Source organism: Lolium perenne, chromosome 4 (assembly GCF_019359855.2).
Source record: "Lolium perenne isolate Kyuss_39 chromosome 4, Kyuss_2.0, whole genome shotgun sequence".
Lineage (NCBI taxonomy): Eukaryota > Viridiplantae > Streptophyta > Magnoliopsida > Poales > Poaceae > Lolium > Lolium perenne.
The window spans coordinates 21,278,760-21,297,926 of NC_067247.2; the positions used below are offsets into that span (position 1 = coordinate 21,278,760).

Genomic DNA, 19,167 nt, shown 5'->3' on the forward strand with positions numbered 1-19,167 from the left:
TCGCGCGCAGGCACGGGCGGGACGGGCACCCGGAGGTAGTTGAGCCGCCAGGCATGTGCATGTCCCCTAGCCATCGCATGGCGTTCAGTTCGCGTGCATGTGCCCCGCCACGTGGACGGGCAGCGACACCCTGTGCGGCCGCACCGCCTTCTTCGTGCCCCTGCCGGACACTTCGAAGTAGTTCTTCTTCTTCCCCATGGTGTTGCAGCGGCGCGCGGTGGTGGTTGGAGTGGAGGTGTCCGTGTTGTGGGCGATGCCAGGAACGATGTCGGTCGACTAAGGCAGGCCGACCGCGGGATACGATGTTATTGAAGGCGGCGCAGAAGGCCAGCTGTCGCCCGCCAGTGCGTACGCAGAAGAGGCCGCCGCGACATTGATGACGAAGGCTGCGGCGCAGACGCGGAAGCGCTGATCGTGGAAACGCTATCGATACAGGCTCGCTGCTAGGCAGGCTCGGTGAAAAAGCGAGTGGTCACTTGGGGCTTCCGGACAGCGTCCGAACAACAACGTCCGCGAAGATACAAACCTGACGCATTTTTATACCATATTTGCATCGCTACGAACAGCCCGATTACTATGTGTCATCTCATTGGAGCAGCTAGCAGGCGCATTTTTGGCAGGAGATACCCTGATGTCTCGGTCTACCGATGTCAAACGGACCCGACGCATCAGAGCTTCTCTACGCCGAATAGACATTTTTCTTTCCGGTTTCACCTGGTTGACGGTATTACCCTTGTAAACAGAAATAAGTTTTGCAGTATGCTATACCAGTTCTTTCCCTTATTGGAAGAGGCGTTTTGGCTCATACAAATATTTGCATCCATTATGTAAAATAATTAGAAAACAATTTTAAAAATATTTAAAAAATCTGTCATAAAATTTATGATGTAAATTATGACATTTTATATTCGTACACAAATTTTCGTAAAAAACAACATTTTATGTGGCATGTAATAAAAAAATTAAAAAAATTATCATGTACCTAGTCATGTTGTAGCATCAAAATTTGTCTTTTTTATAGGAGACATAGAAAAAAAAATTCTGAAAACTTATGTACCAACATAAAATATCTAGATACACATGCCAAATTTTATTTTAAAATTTTTGACACTTCAAAATGTATTTTCACACAACATGTTCATATGCTTCTATGAGCCAAAGTGAATTTCTCTTCTTTTGTCCTCTTCAATCTTGGGGGGAAAAAAGGCGACATGCCGGCACATGAGCTAAGCTATATGTATCATTAGGATTGCAAGTTGCCTCCGGCACAGTCCGGCGAAAAGCATTATCTAGTTTAAATTAGATTATTTTCTTAAATTCATGTTACAACTAAAATAATTAATTTTTACTATTAAGCTAGACGGATTATATGCCATTATGCAACCCTATGTATCATCTAGACAATATCATATATACCTTTTTTAAGAGAGTGAATTTTACTTTTTACCATGTAGTTGTGCATTTGTGACACATATTACCCCATTTAATAAAAAGTTACTAAACTATCCCATTTATGAGGCTTTAAACATGGTTTAGCCTCAATTTAGCATTTTTCTTGCATATGATAGGCATGATACGTCAATACGGAGCAAGAAAATGCATAAATATCATAAGGCCTCATGAACGATTATGTCAAAAATTATTTAAGCCATATGTTTCATTTCTCACCCATCGTCTTGATATTTTTGGACCCCGAGCATCACCTACCACCTTACCCAATTGACTCACATTAGAAAACAAGGCCCCAAAATTTTTAAAATTGGTAAGCTACACGGATTTTCACAAATACATAGCTAGAGGGTAAAAAGTGAAATTCACTCTTTCAAAGATAAAAGGCACTAACTGCTCGGCTCTAATTAAATTAATGAATTCAGAACGACAAAAAGATAACGAGTGTAAGCTCTTAGAAAGCTAGAACTAGAAAAAAGAAGAGAAAACCCACTACATGGAGCACCATGCCCGTACATAACGACTATTTTTTTTGCGACAGGCCTTATACAGAACGACTTGATGAGAAAGTGTGGCCCCCTCCCGATGAGTTTGGTATCTCGCCCAAGCGAGGCATAAAGTGGCCAGCTTAACTTGTTGCATGCATCCGCAAGGCTATACTAGGGCGTGAACATATACTAGGACTGTCCTTCTCCATAGGCGATGGTAGAGGGACCATGTTCTGGCTGGACCCGTGGCTGGGGCTAGTCCCATCTGCCGGGACTTCCCGGACCTGTTCGCTATTTGCGCCGACCCACCCTGTCTTGTCGCCGACGTCGCCCAGAGGGGCTGGGATATCCTGTTCCGGCGCGGGCTTACCCAGGGAGAGGCCCTGAGTCTGGCCCGGCTGCGGAACCTCCTCCCGGACGCCTTGCCGGGAGGACTAGATTCGCCTTCTTGGCGACTGTCGCCCTCCGGTTCGTTCTCTGTGTGGACTGCGTATAGGGCCTTGTTTAGGGGCCCCCGTTGCCTTGGACGGCTCCCCTTTTCAAAGCTCCAATCCCGCTTAAGACGAAGATTTTCATATGGCAGCTGCTTAGGGATCGCCTTCCTTCTGGGGTGGAGGTTGCGAAGAGGCACGGACCGGGCGACGGGCTTTGTCCATTGTGTGCGGTCCCGGAGACGACGACCCACATAATGTTCTCTTGCCCTGCGGCCCGCTTCCTCTGGAGCTTCCTCCAGGAGGCGCTGGGGCCTGAGTGGCAGGCCTCAGTCCTCGGTGAGTTTATTGAGGCCCACGCGAACAACACCGGAAGGAGGAGGCGCCTCTTCTGGCTGGTGTTCGCGGCCTTAACCTGGACTCTATGGACTGTGCGTAATAAGATGGTCATTGAGCGTATCTTCCCTCGACGCGCTTCTGACTCCTTGTATTCTTTCTTGGCTTTGTTGCAGCAGTGGTACCCGTTGTGTAGGCAGCGGGACAGGGAGCGCCTGGACGGCATGTTGGAGGATCTTCTTGCGGCTGCCCGTCGCCTTTCTACGTCGTCCAGCCTCTGAGTGACCCTTCTCTTTGGGGTTGTATCGTTTTTCTAGTTCGTTTGGGCATGTTGTGCTGTTGCCCCAGCAGACTGTTGTTGAGTGTGGAGTTCTCGTGCTCTTGTATCTGAACCTTGTATGGATGTGGTTGCTTTATTTATAAAGCGGGGCGAAAGCCTGTTTCGAGGAGGTGAACATATCAGGTGAAAATGAGACAACTTCTGCAAATCTGAAAATGGAAATGTGAACCATTGGATATCGTACTGACTCCCCCCCCTTTTATTCTCTTGTCCTCATATCCTATATCAATTCGGAATTGCTCTGCACACGACATTTCCTGTACGAATCCCGTACGACTGTATCATCCAGTGATCCTTGTTGATGCAGCTATTTAATCCAGGGTTATGTGCCACGGTCGGACAAAAATCGGACGAATTTCCTCGTACATGTAGCAGTGCTCACAATTTTCCCCACTGATGAGAGTTTGAAGAAGACCGGCGACACATGCATGAACCAAATTTGCCTAGCATCTTCATTCTCCCCTGGCACCACCGTGTTTGGCACCCCCAACATCCAACCCAATCGGATCTGTCATCCACAACGAACTTCATCGCTAGATCGGGCCTCACTAGATCTTCCTTTCTTGGATCTAAGATGCACTTGCCTCAGGCCGTGAGCATGTGGTCCATGAATCTATATTTCGTTGCATTTGTCTCAATCCTTGCCCTAGATTTAGGTGATGTTTGTTGACTTGATCTGCGTGTGAGACAAGGGTTGCAAGATCTGAACAGTTTGATTCTTTTCTAGTTCATGAGCTATATGGAATTTCTTGATGATCTCGATGCTTGTGTTTTCTATGGTTATTGAAGTTCGATGAAAGTTTGCTCAAGATCTTTTATATTCGAATGTTCTGAACTTGTTGGATGGAGTATATAGTCTATCAACAATCGGATGGTCTATCAACGGAAATTTTCAGATTTTCAAGAAGTAGTCATTTCCACTTGATACATGCCCATACTAGTGCTACCTAATACTCTTTCCGTTTCTAGATATAAGCTGTATACTTTTTGGGATGGAAAAATAACACACTTTAAGAAAAAAAAATACATCAGATTTGGAAGGGATTACCCATAGATAATTGACAGGAGAAACTAGAGAAGATTGCATAAGATAACCAAACGTAATCAAATCCTAACAAAGGTTATCTAGGTATATGATGCCAAGTTCAACATTTTGATTTGCAAAAGAATTCATCTCTCTTAGAGATTCGCAAATTTTGAGAAAAGAACAAAATTTTGAAGAAAAATTTCAAAAATTCCAAACAGATTTGAATTCCTGAAATTAAATTGATTTAACAAAATAAATGAAATATATGAGCAATTGAACTCACGGCCTAGCACACTCCTCCAAACACCTCAACCACTAGAGCAATGTATATTTATTAACACATAATTGCAGTTTTCCTTATCAGGAGCATTAAGTTTGGGATTTTTTAAATTCAACAAAAATTTCGTACGAAATTATGTTTTCTCGCCCCCCACCGAGATTCGTAAATTTAGTGAATTCCATATGAAATTTCGACGAAATTTTATTCTGAAACATTTCTCGAGAAATTATAAGATTATAGTTAGAAATGAAAGGAGTATATAATATTGGTCAAATATACAAGATATTAAATTTTGAAAAAAAGAATTGTTCGCCTTATCTATTAAAATGGGGGTTGACTATATAATCCAAGGTAATTGAAAAAAAAAAGCAGCTGCCCTACCGGTGAATTGTTGAATCTGAAGAAAAACAGAGAAGGTCTTGAGGTTGGTGCAAGAGAGGATGATAATTAGCAGCACACCTCGTGCTCAGTCCTTCTGATGGAAAGGTTCTGTGGTGAGCGACGAGATGTGCCTTAGAGCATCTCCACTCGTCTCCCCACAGAGCCCCCCACGGCCACTTTTTTTCATCCGGACGGCGAAAAATGGCCCAGTCAGGCCCCCGGTTTCTCGTTTTGGTCCGGATTTGAGCCTATTTTCATCCGGACTCCCCATGCCATCCTCGGTTTCCCGGGGGTCTCCCGGGGACTCCGGATGAAGCTAAACCAACCGCCCACGCCCACGTGTCTCCTCTTTCGTCCGGATTTCCCGAGCCATCCTCTTTTTCCCCGAGAAACGCCACTTGGGGAGCACACGGCTGGGAAACTACTCCTCCCCACGCCAAATCTTCCTCCAATCCGGACGAAAATTTCACCGGATTTGGGCGTGGGGAGCGCCAACGAGTGGGGATGCTCTTACCTTGGGTCATTGTATAACACACACGATTGCTCATCGTTGCTGACATGTTGACCCGGACAGAGTGTGTTACGTAGTCTGTTGGAATTTTTGTTGGGCCACCCATAGCTAACATAAATTCTAAAAAAACTATTAACCCACTCGTGCACACTAGGTGAGACTAAATTTTAGTCTTATATTGCTAGACTAGATAGCTTATCCACTCCCACAAAAAAAGATAGCTTATCCACTCCCACATTGGCGGATCCACATGGTGCTAAGGGCATCTCCAACCGCGCGACCCAAACCGCGCCCACGCGTCCGTTTGGGTCGAGCCGGACAAAAACGCGGCCCAGCGCGGGGACGCACCGCAAAAGCGGACGACCGCGGCGTCCGGAACGACGCAAACCCGGCCCAAATCTGGGCTAGGTTTGCGTGGCCGCGGATGGCACGCGCCGTCCGCTCGCGTCCGCGCGCTGGTCGCCTCGTCTCCCTTGGGCCCACCTGTCGGTGACCAGGGAGTCTAATAAATGGGGACCGGAGGGATCCGGCCCTCCACTCCAGCCCCCACTCCACTCCCCGAGCAAACCGCCGCCATGGCCCCGAAGCGACGGTTCGCTCCCCGAGCCAATGACGACGAGGCCGGCAGCAGTCGGCGCCGGCCGCCGGCGCCGCGGGCCGGAGGGAACCGCGGCGGCCTCCACATCGGAGAGGCCGCCCGGCGGCGGTGCGGCATTGCCGCAACCGCCGCCTCTCCTCATCGAGCCCAAGCCGGAGTCCTCGGAGGAGGACCCGGACCTCCGCGCCGCCCCGATCATCTCGGCGGCGGAGGAGGAGGCGAAATGGCCGCAGCTCCATGCGGCCATTCGCACCTCCGAAATGGAGGAGGCGGCGCGGCGGGAGGTGGAGGAGGCGGAGGGCTGGGAGCTCTACGCCCGGGCCCTCCAGTGCGCGACGGGAGGAGGAGGAGGAGGCGGCGCGGTGGGAGGAGGCTGTGCGCGCGCGCCGACGAGCAGCGCCGCCAGGAGGCTGTGCCGGCCTGGAGGAGGCGGCGCCAGAGGCTGTGCGCCGCCGCCGGCAGAGAGGCAGCAGCCGCCTCCAGGAGGAGGCGGCGCGGTGGCTCGGACCCCCACTCACCGTGGGAGGAGGCCCCGTGGTCTCCTCGGCCGGAGTCCCCGGCGCGGTCGAGCCACAACAGTGCCTCGCCGCCCGGGGACGTCGACGACGTCGCCGACGACGCCCACAGGGGCTAGGCGGCGCACCGGCGGCCACCGCGCCACCGACCAAACCCTAGAGGGTTTTTTATTTTCTGTTTAAATTTTAGTTTAAATTTAAAAGCCCATATAGGGGCTTCTTTTGTTAGTTCTATTTGCCCAAAATAGGGCTATGTACAAATTTGCCCAAAATAGGGCATATGTTTAATATAATTTCGTTTAAATTCGTACTTTTGTTTGTTTTCCTGTTTGTACGTTTTTTGCGCTGCGTCCGCGCGTTGGACGCAGCGCGCGACCCAAACGGACACGCGGACGTGGGCCGCTTTCCGGGTGTCCGCTTGGCCACCCAAACGGCCCAAAACGGACGGCCCAGCGCGTCCGTTTGGGTTAGCCGGTTGGAGATGCCCTAAGGGTGCACCGGACACCATGAAAATTCATTTTCTTTGTATTTCAATAGAATTTTACCATATGTGCATCCATATACCAAAGCATTTATATGTGTTTTGGCACCAGTGGCGTATCTAGTGGGGGTGCCATGGTACCCCGTCCAAAACTACAAATACTCTTTTTTTGCGGAAACTACAAATACTTATTTAGCTAAGTTCTAAAATTTATACAAATTATGGCTAGATGCATAGCATAATAGGGAAGGTTTTAAACTTGGCACCCCCACCAATTTTATCCTAGATTCGCCACTGTGTGACACTATCTAGATCCATGGCCGGCTATGCTCTAGGTCCGCATCATACTAGAGCAAGTACAATAAGTTCTAGTCAGCTAGCTATAAAGATTAAAATAATATATTATTATTTAGTTAGAGGAGGGAGAGGAGGAGAGAGAAAAAGAGTGGGCTCTTATGCAAGAGCGAACTCTAGCACGTACTCATATGCACTTTGTGAGAGTAAAAGTGAGCCATATATAAATAAAGTATCCATATTAGAGTCAATTAATATGAATCGGAGGGAGTAGTACATTTTTATAGCTCACTATTGTATATATTGGCTCTAAATTGACTATAAATAACATGACATTTGGTTTATAGCTAGCAGTTACCTACACTATTGAAATTGATCTAAGGTGTGAAAAAAGAAGACGTAGTTCTGCTGAGGTCAAAAACAATGTCGCAGTCTCGTGGAGAACTACACCACGTTCATGGAGAACACACACACAAATGCGCTGACTTGCCTTCCGTTGCTCCTGGCTGGCCCCACATTGGATTGAAGTAGGCAAAGACGAAAACCAGTCAGAGGTCGGTCAAGGATGCGTTTGGTAGGCTTTCCTCGCTTTAGCTTGCATCAGGTTACAAATCACTTTTTTTTTTTGCGATTAAGACCCCAGCTTTATATATTAAAGCCTTGCAGTACAACCCAAAGAAAACCGAAAAATACATTCCGGTCCTCTTGGACCCAGATCCAGAGCAACGCCGCCGCGGGAGGGAGACATGGCGCACCGCAACTGCCGCCGGACTTCACTCGAGCGCCGCCGCCTTGACGAAGAGCAGCCTTACCGCGGTCGGGGGATCGCCCTCCTCATTCTTCCGAATCGCACGACGGAGAAGCTTGAACCTGGAAAACCGCCAGCAGAGCGACGCCGTGGTCGTCACCGAGGACGAAGACGACGACGTCGAGCTCCACCTTGAAGATCTGGAGCCATAACCCCCTATACAAACCCCACAAACCTCCCACCAACGCCGGAGGAAGCGTCGGCAGAGCGGAGAAGAGGCTGGAGGACAAAAGCCACAACCATGGCCGGCGCATCCGCCCCGCCCGCCATGATCCAGGCACCAACAAGCACCAGCAGGTTGTCGACGACGACGAGGACGACGCCGAAGCGGAGGAGAACCTGCAACACCACTTATTCGCATCAGCTCCGCCCTCCCCTCCATGGCGGCGCCGGCCCCGAAACTACACCTCCACGACCTATCTACACCGCCAAGACACAGATCAGGGGATTCCCCACCCTCCCGCCGCCGGAGCGGCCGGCGGAGGGGGAGGAATCCCGCCGATGTACCGGCGGGCACTGGGAACCCCGAAGTCGCCTCCCGGATCGCCTCTGGCTACTGTAGAGAGAGAGGGGAAAACGAAGTTCGCTAACTGTTTGCTTGCTAGGTTACAAATCACTTTAAGTTAGGGATATTGTAGCTCTCTAACTTGCCTTACCCAAGTTAGAGAATCCGGAGCGACTAAAAGCGCCTAAGTGTTTCTCCGTCCGTTTATCGTCGTGGGCACCCATGTTGAGTGCAGGGCCGGCCCTAGGGGGGGTCTGGAGGGGCGGCCGCCCCGGGCCCAGGAAATTTAGGGGCCCTCCACAGGTGTGTATTGTATATATAGCCCATTATACATCTGAGAATTTTTTTTTGAGTGGAAGATTGCTTTCTCGGTTGGACCAGATATTGGACCCTTTTTTGTTTCCAATGCCAGAAGCGAGTCCTTGTGTGTGATACCGCCACCTGATCGATAGGCAGGGCCTCCTGGTAGATTATCGAGCGTACCTCGTTATTGCCTAGTCAGTTCGTCTGATTGGAAACAGACCGAACGAAGCCCTTCCGTGACTCTTTGGAGTCTTCGTCAGTTCTTCACTTCTTCTCCTTGGGAAACAGCACACGCCACACACGACGTCGCCCATCGCCTCTCATCTCTAGATTGATGCTCGGTCTCGACCGATGTTCCTCTCGCCTCGCCTAGTCTGCGTAAAAGGTATCCAAATTCTTTGTGGATTTGGGTACCTTCGTACTATTTAGGTTATGGCCTGATTCTAGTTTTGATTGATAATTGATTTTATTGTTTTCAGTGTGAACTAATTTGCGAGTTAAGTGTTATTTAACTAACTTTGCCGGATAGATCGATGTCTGCTATGGAGATTTTTCAGTTTGTGAGAGAAGCATATTGTTATTCCAATATTTCCATTGCTTAGATAATATCTTATTTACTATGCATGTAACCGTTGCATCAACAGAAAGAAGCTTTTCCAAGTTAAAATTGTTGAAGAACCATCTGAGATATGTCATGTCTCAAGAGAGGTTAAATGGTTTGGCTATCGAGAAAAAGCTCTTGGATGAAATGATATTGATTCCATCAACAACGACTTTGCATCTAGAAACATAAGGAGAAATTTTAAGGTAAGATTTATACATTATTTGATACAAATATTATTATGCATAAACTTAAAGTCTTTAATGGTTGCATTTAATAGACATATATTAAAAAAATTATTATGTATTCTAAGGAGCCCTAAATTTTAGTTTCGCCCCGGTCCTTGGAAACCTCAGGACCGGCCCTGGTTGAGTGTTGACAAGCTAGTCTGGTCCTTTCTCTACTCACGCCTAGCTTAGCTTATCCACTGTGCAAATGCTCAGTGACATAGCATAATAATTAGGGATGCATCATACTAGTGCCAAGTACTGGTACTACATGTGCCTTGTGTGTAGGCAATTAAATGGTAATCTTGTACGCAGCAGTAATACTTTAGTTGTTGCACGTACATCCTCAAATTAAATTCAAATATTGATTAGCTAAATTGTTCCACGCATATATCTTTTCAAATTGGCATGATCAGTGATAGTTGGTGATGGAACAATTGAACAAATCAGGGTAGCTGAGTTTTAATTGCCGGGAGTGGTTGGTTAACCAACACGAAACGATATAACATCGAAATCAAGGGTCCCGATCAATGAAATTGATTAATGAAGCATGCATGATCGATTGATCACCACCAACAACTACCGCCGGTTGTTCTATCCAGTCTCCAACATTTTATCCATATTACGCATATACATGACGTTGGTGTTGTTTTAGTATTCAATTGTTTAACTAAGGTCATATCAAGTAATATAAATATTTACCTAAAAAATACAAATATATGTGTTGCCTGCTTCCCCACACAATGGATTGAGTTATGTGAAAAAAGAATTAAGCAAAGACGTACAAAACCAAGGGGCCAAAACCAAGGGGCCGGTGTCAATGGATGGAAAGTTCGTTTCTGAATTGTTGTTGACAGGGATGTGCATGTCCGGTGGACTGAGTTTGTTGTCGATATGCAAAATAGTTAAGCAACCTTTTTCCCATCATCAACTAACATTCTCGAACGTTAATTCATTAACTTGTTGCAAGTACATGTATTAAGTTGTCGCAAGTACATATCTTGAAAGCCTTGCGTTTATTACACATTTACACACATGTAGATCTTGATAAATGATGAACGTTTATACACGATGGGAACAAATTGTATGGCTGGTTAACCAGTACGAAAATAAATGATCATGTAAGGGCCTCATTAAACTAATTACTAATTAACAACAATTGATCAATGTGATTCGAAACCTAGCCATCAAGCTTTTGGAACCACACACCAACGATCGACCGCCACCACTTAATAATTGTTATTAGTATATACGTGACGTTTGTCCTGTATCATGCTTTCCGATATTTTGTTCGTACTCTACGTATACTATAGCTACACCCTGCGTGTTGTTTGATTCAAACGTAAGTGTGGTCAGGCCAGTCGATACAAATAGGTCGCCATCTCTAGAAGATCTTTGTTTTTCCTTTTCAGTAGAATACAAGTTTGGAATTTGCGGCCTGGTCACTTTCCTGCTAGCTCCGCGCCTGACACCACGTGTGTAGTACGCAGATAAATTTACCTACTCGCAGATAAATTTACCAGTACTGCATCCCCGCAAAGATAAATTTACAAATTTGGAATGTGCGGCCTGGTCATTTTCCTACTCCAAGATAAATTTACCAGTACTGCATCCCCGCAAAGAGAATGTGCAGGTGCAGCGCATTGCCTTATTTTTAGCCTCACGCTGGATTGAATCTTGATTGGTTGCTCGCATAGGTTCTTCCCCTTTCGTGTAATTTAGCCCACCAGCTACCGTATGCATTAAATTTTAGTATTGGGCTAGCTTTTACATTATGATTGGTCGCTAACAATTCTATCAACGCTTGGTTTGAGAAATAAAATCCCGTTCGATTGGTAGGCTGTTTTAGACCGGGAAGAAACTAAACATGATGTTTGGTTATGTGCACAACGGGGATATGATGACCTCTTCTTGAACTGGTGAGGTTACCAACCCGTATGTGCATGACTATGGAGCATATTACGATTAAGCAATCAGCAGAACCATGACAGATGATCAAACATACTTCAGTACTACCCAAACGATTGAAAAATAGCACATACCCAAACGACCAAGCATAATTTAACACGGTGCTCCGCGCGGATGGAGGCCTGCTGCCAAGAAGCCTTCCTTCACGACCTTCAGGCGTTGCGACACACGGTGGTTGGCCCGTGGCTCATCGTGGGGGATTTCAAGATCATCCTCACAGCCGCCGATAAGAATAACCAGCGCCTGAACCGTCGGCTTTTATCGAGATTTAGGGCCATGCTAAACTTCACGGAGATGAAGGACATCAAGCTCTTGGGACGCCGTTTCACTTGGAGTAACGAGCAGGACCCGCCCACCCTAGTCCGGCTAGACCGTGCCGTCTGCAATGTGGACTGGGACACCTCGTTCCCTCATGCCCAGCTCACGGCCATCTCCTCCTCGATCTCGGATCACTGCCCCTTGTTGCTGTCCTGCGCGGGCAAGATCAAACGCTACAACGGTTTCCGCTTTGAGGCGTTCTGGCCTCACATCGAGGGGTATGCCCAGACGGTTGAGGAGGCCTGGGTTCAGCCCTGCAACCACTTCAACGCCCTCGTTCGCCTTCACCGTAAGCTATATCGGACTGCCTCTGCGCTTTAGTCTTGGCATAAGAAGCACATTGGTGACACCAAGCTTCAGTTGCTTCGGGCGGAGGAAACGGTTCGCCTCTTGGATGCAGCGCAGGATGTGCGGGATCTCACGGCGGAGGAGGCTTCCCTCAGGCACCAGCTTAAGTCCCGCATCCTGGGCCTCTCGGTGATCGAGCGCATCCGGATCCGACATCGCTCCAGGGTTTGTTGGCTTCACGCCGGCGACGCTAACACCCGCTTCTTCCACGTCAAAGCGAATGGTAGGCGCCGCAAGAACTTCATCCACTCTTTGCGGCGTGATGTTGGTCCGGATGCCGTCTCCCAAGAGGAGAAGCGGCAGGTGGTCGATACGCACTTCCACGCTATCCTTGGCACGGACTCAGCTGCCTCCGCCACCTTCGACTGGGCTGCGCTGGGGCTGCCTACTCACGATTTGTCTGCGTTGGACGCTGACTTCACGCTAGATGAGATCCACGACGCCGCTAAGGCTATGCCGGCGATAAGGCGCCCGGGCCTGACGGCTTCATCTCCAACTTCTTCAAGTCGTCATGGGAGCTGGTTGGCCCCGACATCCTCTTGGCTTTCCAGCAAATTGCGGATGGTAACTTCACGGGGCTGCACCACCTCAACGTCTCTCACATGGTGCTCCTACCTAAGTGCGCTGACGCCTCCTCCATGAAGAATTTCCGCCCCATCAGCCTCATGCACAGTTTCGCCAAGTTGTTCATGAAGGTCTTGGCGTCGAGGCTGGCCACTAGGATTGACGACCTCGTGGGCATTGAGCAGAGCGCCTTCATTAAGGGTCGCTGTATTCAGGACAACTTCATCTATGTCCGGGCCCTTCTACGTCGGCTGCACCGTGATACGCGTACAGCACGTGTCCGTTGGGAACCCCAAGAGGAAGGTGTGATGCGTACAACGGCAAGTTTTCCCTCAGTAAGAAACCAAGGTTTATCGAACCAGTAGGAGCCAAGAAGCACGTTGAAGGTTGATGGCGGCGAGATGTAGTGCGGCGTAACGCCAGGGATTCCGGCGCCAACGTGGAACCTGCACAACACAACCAAAGTACTTTGCCCCAACGAAACAGTGAGGTTGTCAATCTCACCGGCTTGCTGTAACAAAGGATTAGATGTATAGTGTGGATGATGTTTGCAGAAAACAGTAGAACAAGTATTGCAGTAGATTGTATTCGATTAAAAGAATGGACCGGGATCCACAGTTCACTAGAGGTGTCTCTCCCATAAGATAAATAGCATGTTGGGTGAACAAATTACAGTTGGGCAATTGACAAATAGAGAGGGCATGACCATGCACATACATGATATGATGAGTATTGTGAGATTTAATTGGGCATTACGACAAAGTACATAGACCGCTATCCAAAGATGCATCTATGCCTAAAAAGTCCACCTTCAGTTATCATCCGAACCCCTTCCGCATTAAGTTGCAAACAACAGACAATTGCATTAAGTATGGTGCGTAATGTAATCAATAACTACATCCTCGGACATAGCATCGATGTTTTATCCCTAGTGGCAACAGCACATCCACAACCTTAGAACTTTCTGTCACTGTCCTAGATTTAATGGAGGCATGAAACCACTATCGAGCATAAATACTCCCTCTTGGAGTTAATAGTAAAAACTTGGCCAGAGCCTCTACTAATAACGGAGAGCATGCAAGATCATAAACAACACATAGGTAATAGATTGATAATCAACATAGCATAGTATTCTCTATCCATCGGATCCCAACAAACACAACATATAGCATTACAGATAGATGATCTTGATCATGTTAATTAGCTCACAAGATCCGACAATGAAGCACAATTAGGAGAAGACGACCATCTAGCTACTGCTATGTACCCATAGTCCAGGGGTGAACTACTCACTCATCACTCCGGAGGCGACCATGGCGGTGAAGAGTCCTCCGGGAGATGATTCCCCTCTCCGGCAGGGTGCCGGAGGCGATCTCCTGAATCCCCCGAGATGGGATTGGCGGCGGCGGCGCCTCGGAAGGTTTTCCGTATCGTGGCTCTCGATGCTTTGGGGTTTCGCGACGAAGGCTATAAGTAGGCGGAGGAGATAGGTCAGGGGGCCACACGAGGGCCCCACACGCTAGGCCGGCGCGGCCAGGGCTTGGGCCGCGCCGCCCTAGTGTGTCGCCAGCTCGTGGCCCCACTTCGTATCATCTTCGGTCTTCTGGAAGCTTCGTGTGAAAATAGGCCCCTGGGCGTTGATTTCATCCAATTCTGAGAATATTTCCTTACTAGGATTTCTGAAACCAAAAACAGCAGAAAACAGCAACTGGCTCTTCGGCATCTCGTTAATAGGTTAGTGCCGAAAAATGCATAAATATGACATAAAGTATGCATAAAACATGTAGATATCATCAATAATGTGGCATGGAACATAAGAAATTATCGATACGTCGGAGACGTATCAGCATCCCCAAGCTTAGTTTCTGCTCGTCCCGAGCAGGTAAACGATAACAAAGATAATTTCTGGAGTGACATGCCATCATAATCTTGATCATACTATTGTAAGCATATGTAATGAATGCAACGATCAAAACAATGGTAATGCAATGAGTAAACAAATGAATCATATAGCAAAGACTTTTCATGAATAGTACTTTCAAGACAAGCATCAATAAGTCTTGCATAAGAGTTAACTCATAAAGCAATAATTCAAAGTAAAGGTATTGAAGCAACACAAAGGAAGATTAAGTTTCAGCGGTTGCTTTCAACTTGTAACATGTATATCTCATGGATAGTTGTCAATGTAAAGTAATATAACAAGTGCAATATGCAAGTATGTAGGAATCAATACACAGTTCACACAAGTGTTTGCTTCTTGAGATGGAGAGAAATAGGTGAACTGACTCAACATAAAAGTAAAAGAAAGGCCCTTCGCAGAGGGAAGCATTGATTGCTATATTTGTGCTAGAGCTTTGATTTTGAAAACATATAGAGAGCATAAAAAGTAAAGTTTTAAGAGGTGTTTGTTGTTGTCAACGAATGGTAGTGGGCATTCTAACCCCCTTGCCAGACAAACCTTCAAAGAGCAGCTCCCATTTTATTTTATTTTTGTGTGGCACTCCTTCCAGCCTTTCTTTCACAAACCATGGCTAACCGAATCATCGGGTGCCTGCCAACAATCTCATACCATGAAGGAGTGCCTTTTTATTTTAGTTTTATTATGATGACACTCCTCCCCACCTTTGCTTTCTCAAGCCATTGCTAACCGAATCCTTCGGGTGTCGTCCAACAATCACATACCATGGAGGAGTGTCTATTTTTTTTGTTAATTAATTTGGGACTGGGAATCCCATTGCCAGCTCTTTTTGCAAAATTATAGGATAAGCGGATGAAGCCACTAGTCCATTGGTGAAAGTTGCCCAACAAGATTGAAAGATAAACACCACATACTTCCTCATGAGCTATAAAACATTGACACAAATCAGAGGTGATAAATTTTGAATTGTTTAAAGGTAGCACTCAAGCAATTTACTTTGGAATGGCGGAGAAATACCATGTAGTAGGTAGGTATGGTGGACACAAATGGCATAGTGGTTGGCTCAAGGATTTTAGATGCATGAGAAGTATTCCCTCTCGATACAAGGCTTAGGCTAGCAAGGCTATTTGAAACAAACACAAGGATGAACCGGTGCAGCAAAACTCACATAAAAGACATATTGTAAACATTATAAGACTGTACACCGTCTTCCTTGTTGTTCAAACTCTTTACTAGAAATTATCTAGACCTTAGAGAGACCAATTATGCAAACCAAATTTTAGCAAGCTCTATGTATTTCTTCATTAATAGGTGCAAAGTACATGATGCAAGAGCTTAATCATGAGCACAACAATTGCCAAGTATCACATTATCCAAGATATTATAGCAATTACTACATGTAGCATTTCCCGATTCCAACCATATAACAATTTAACGAAGAAGAAACTTTCGCCATGAATATTATGAGTAAAGCCTAAGGACATATTTGTCCATATGCAACAGCGGAGCGTGTCTCTCTCCCACACAAAGAATGCTAGGATCCATTTTATTCAAACAAAACAAAAACAAAAACAAACCGACTGATAACCCACAAGTATAGGGGATCGCAGCAGTCTTCGCGGGAAGTAAATCCCAATTTATTGATTCGACACAAGGGGAAACAAAGAATACTTGAAAGCCTTAACAGCGGAGTTGTCAATTCAGCTGCACCTGGAAACAGACTTGCTCGCAAGAGTTTATCAGTAGTAGCAGTTTTATAGCAGTAGCAGTAGTGAAATAACAAAGCAGAGAAAACGTAGAGACAGCAGTACTAATTATAGTAAACAGCAGGATTAAAATACTGTAGGCACGGGGACGGATAACGGGCGTTGCATGGATGAGAGAAACTCATGTAACAATCAAAGCAGGGCATTTGCAGATAATAATAAAATGGTGTCCAAGTACAAAGCAATCAATAGGCATGTGTTCCATATATAGTCGTACGTGCTCGCAATGAGAAACTTGCACAACATCTTTTGTCCTACCAGCCGGTGGCAGCCGGGCCTCAAGGGAATCTACTGGATATTAAGGTACTCCTTTTAATAAAGTACCGGAGCAAAGCATTAACACTCGGTGAACACATGCGATCCTCACATCACTACCATCCCCTCCGGTTGTCCCGATTTCTGTCATTTCGGGGCCATTGGTTCCGGACAGCGACATGTGTATACAACTTGCAGGTAAGATCATAAAACAATGAATATCATGATGAAACAATAACATGTTCAGATCTGAGATCATGGCATTCGGGCCCTAGTGACAAGCATTAAGCATAACAAGTTGCAACAATATCATCAAAGTACCAATTACGGACACTAGGCACTATGCCCTAACAATCTTATGCTATTACATGACCAATCTCATCCAATCCCTACCATCCCCTTCAGGCTACAGCGGGGGAATTACTCACACATGGATGGGGGAAACATGGCTGGTCGATGGAGAGGCGTCGGTGATGATGATGGCGATGATCTCCTCCGATTCCCCGTCCCGGCGGAGTGCCAGAACGGAGACTTCTGGCCCCCGAGATGGAGTTTCGCGATGTGGCGGCGTACTGGAGGGTTTCTGGCGACTTTGACTTCTTCATCGCGATTTTTAGATCGAACCCTTTAAGTAGTCCAGAGGAGGGCGTCGGAGGCCGGCCGAGGGGGCCACACACTAGGGCGGCGCCCCCCCTGGGCCGCGCCGGCTTGGTGTGTGGGTCCCTCGGGTCTCCACCTGGCTTGCCCTTCTGGCTCCCTGAGTATTCTTGTAAAATAGGCCCATTGATATAAATTCCGAGGATTTTCCCGAAAGTTGAATTTCTGCACAAAAACAAGACACCAGAGCAATTCTGCTGAAAACAGCGTTAGTCCGCGTTAGTTGTATCCAAAACACACAAATTAGAGGCAAAACAATAGCAAAAGTGTTCGGGAAAGTAGATACGTTTTGGACGTATCAACTCCCCCAAGCTTAGCTTATTGCTTGTCCTCAAGCAATTCAGTTAACAACTGATGCGATAAAAGAACTTTCACGAACACATTTGCTCATATGATGTAAATATTCTCATGATATGGCTAACACTTAGGCGGTTCATATAGGATACATGCAAATAAGATCATCTAATAGCTATGTCAATCATGGACAGGTACCAACAATTAATAATAAGCATCATGAATCATGTCTATAAGCAGGATTGCAATGTTCATAAAAGAGTATGATAAAGTGGTATCTCGCTTGCCCGAATTTGAACAGCAAAACATAAATGCCCAGGCACCTCTGAAGTTCATAGAAAGACTATAAATAGTGATTGTCAAAGATAAAAGCATCAAAGTTATACCGCAATCAATCATATTTTAGTACAAGCATATTATACTAAGAATGACAGTTGTGCTCTCAAGATAGTGCTAAAGAAAGGATGGAGACACAACATAAAAGTAAAACATTGACCCTTCGCAGAGGGAAGCAGGGATTAACATGCGCTAGAGCTTTTCATTTTTAAAACAGGAGTAAAATTATTTTGAGAGATGTTTGTTGTTGTCAACGAATGGTAATGGGTACACCAACTACCTCGCCAACCGGACTTCCAAGAGCGGCTCCCATGAAGGACGTTATCTCTACCAGCAAGGTAGATCATCTCTCTTCTCTTTTGTTTACACACGTATTTTAGTTTTATTATGGGCGACACTCCCCCCAACCTTTGCTTACACAAGCCATGGCTAACCGAATCCTCGGGTGCCTTCCATCAATCACATACCATGGTGGAGTGTCTATTTGCAAAATTAAGTTGCTTACTGATGAATCAGAGCAAAACATGTGAAGAGAATTATTAATGAAGTTTGATTAATCGGGGCTGGGAACCCCATTGCCAGCTCTTTTTGCAAAATTATTGGATAAGCGGATGTGCCACTAGTCCATAATGAAAGTCCGTCAAGAGTAAATGACAAGGTTGAAAGTTAAACACCACATACTTCCTCATGAGCTATAAAACATTAACACAAATTGAGAAGCATTTTGAAGGTTTTAAAGGTAGCGCATGAGAATTTACTTGGAATGGTTTGAAATGCCATGCATAGGTATTTATGGTGGACACTTTGGAACAACTTGGTTTTCAGGTGTTTGGAAGTACGCGCAGCGTTCCCGCTCAGTACAAGTGAAGGCTAGCAATAGACTGGGGAGCGACAAATCAAGAGAGCAAAGAATCGTCATAATCATGCTTGCGGCAAAATAAATTAACGGAGGCATAAAAGTGATACAAGAACTCTGAAGCAATGTAAATCATAGAGGCTTAATTGACTTTTGTTCAGTCATATGCATGCGTGAGCATGTGCCAAGTCGATATAAATGAATTATTCAGAGGAGGATACCACAATGTCATACCTACTTATGAATAAAACAATGCAAGCAAACATCCATGACATGCTACTCATATTAATAAATTGGAGCTAAACATGAGAG

The 19,167-nt window shown here is 46.2% G+C and overlaps 1 protein-coding gene across 1 annotated transcript; it reads left to right on the forward strand.

Moving 5' to 3' along the window:
- The first annotated feature begins 11,657 nt into the window (after window positions 1-11,657).
- Window positions 11,658-12,851, forward strand: LOC139838859 (uncharacterized). The gene is made up of 2 exons (XM_071828877.1): window positions 11,658-12,137; window positions 12,183-12,851. Exons 1-2 carry the CDS (start codon window positions 11,658-11,660, stop codon window positions 12,849-12,851), a joined length of 1,149 nt encoding a protein of 382 aa, XP_071684978.1.
- The last annotated feature ends 6,316 nt before the right edge of the window (window positions 12,852-19,167 follow it).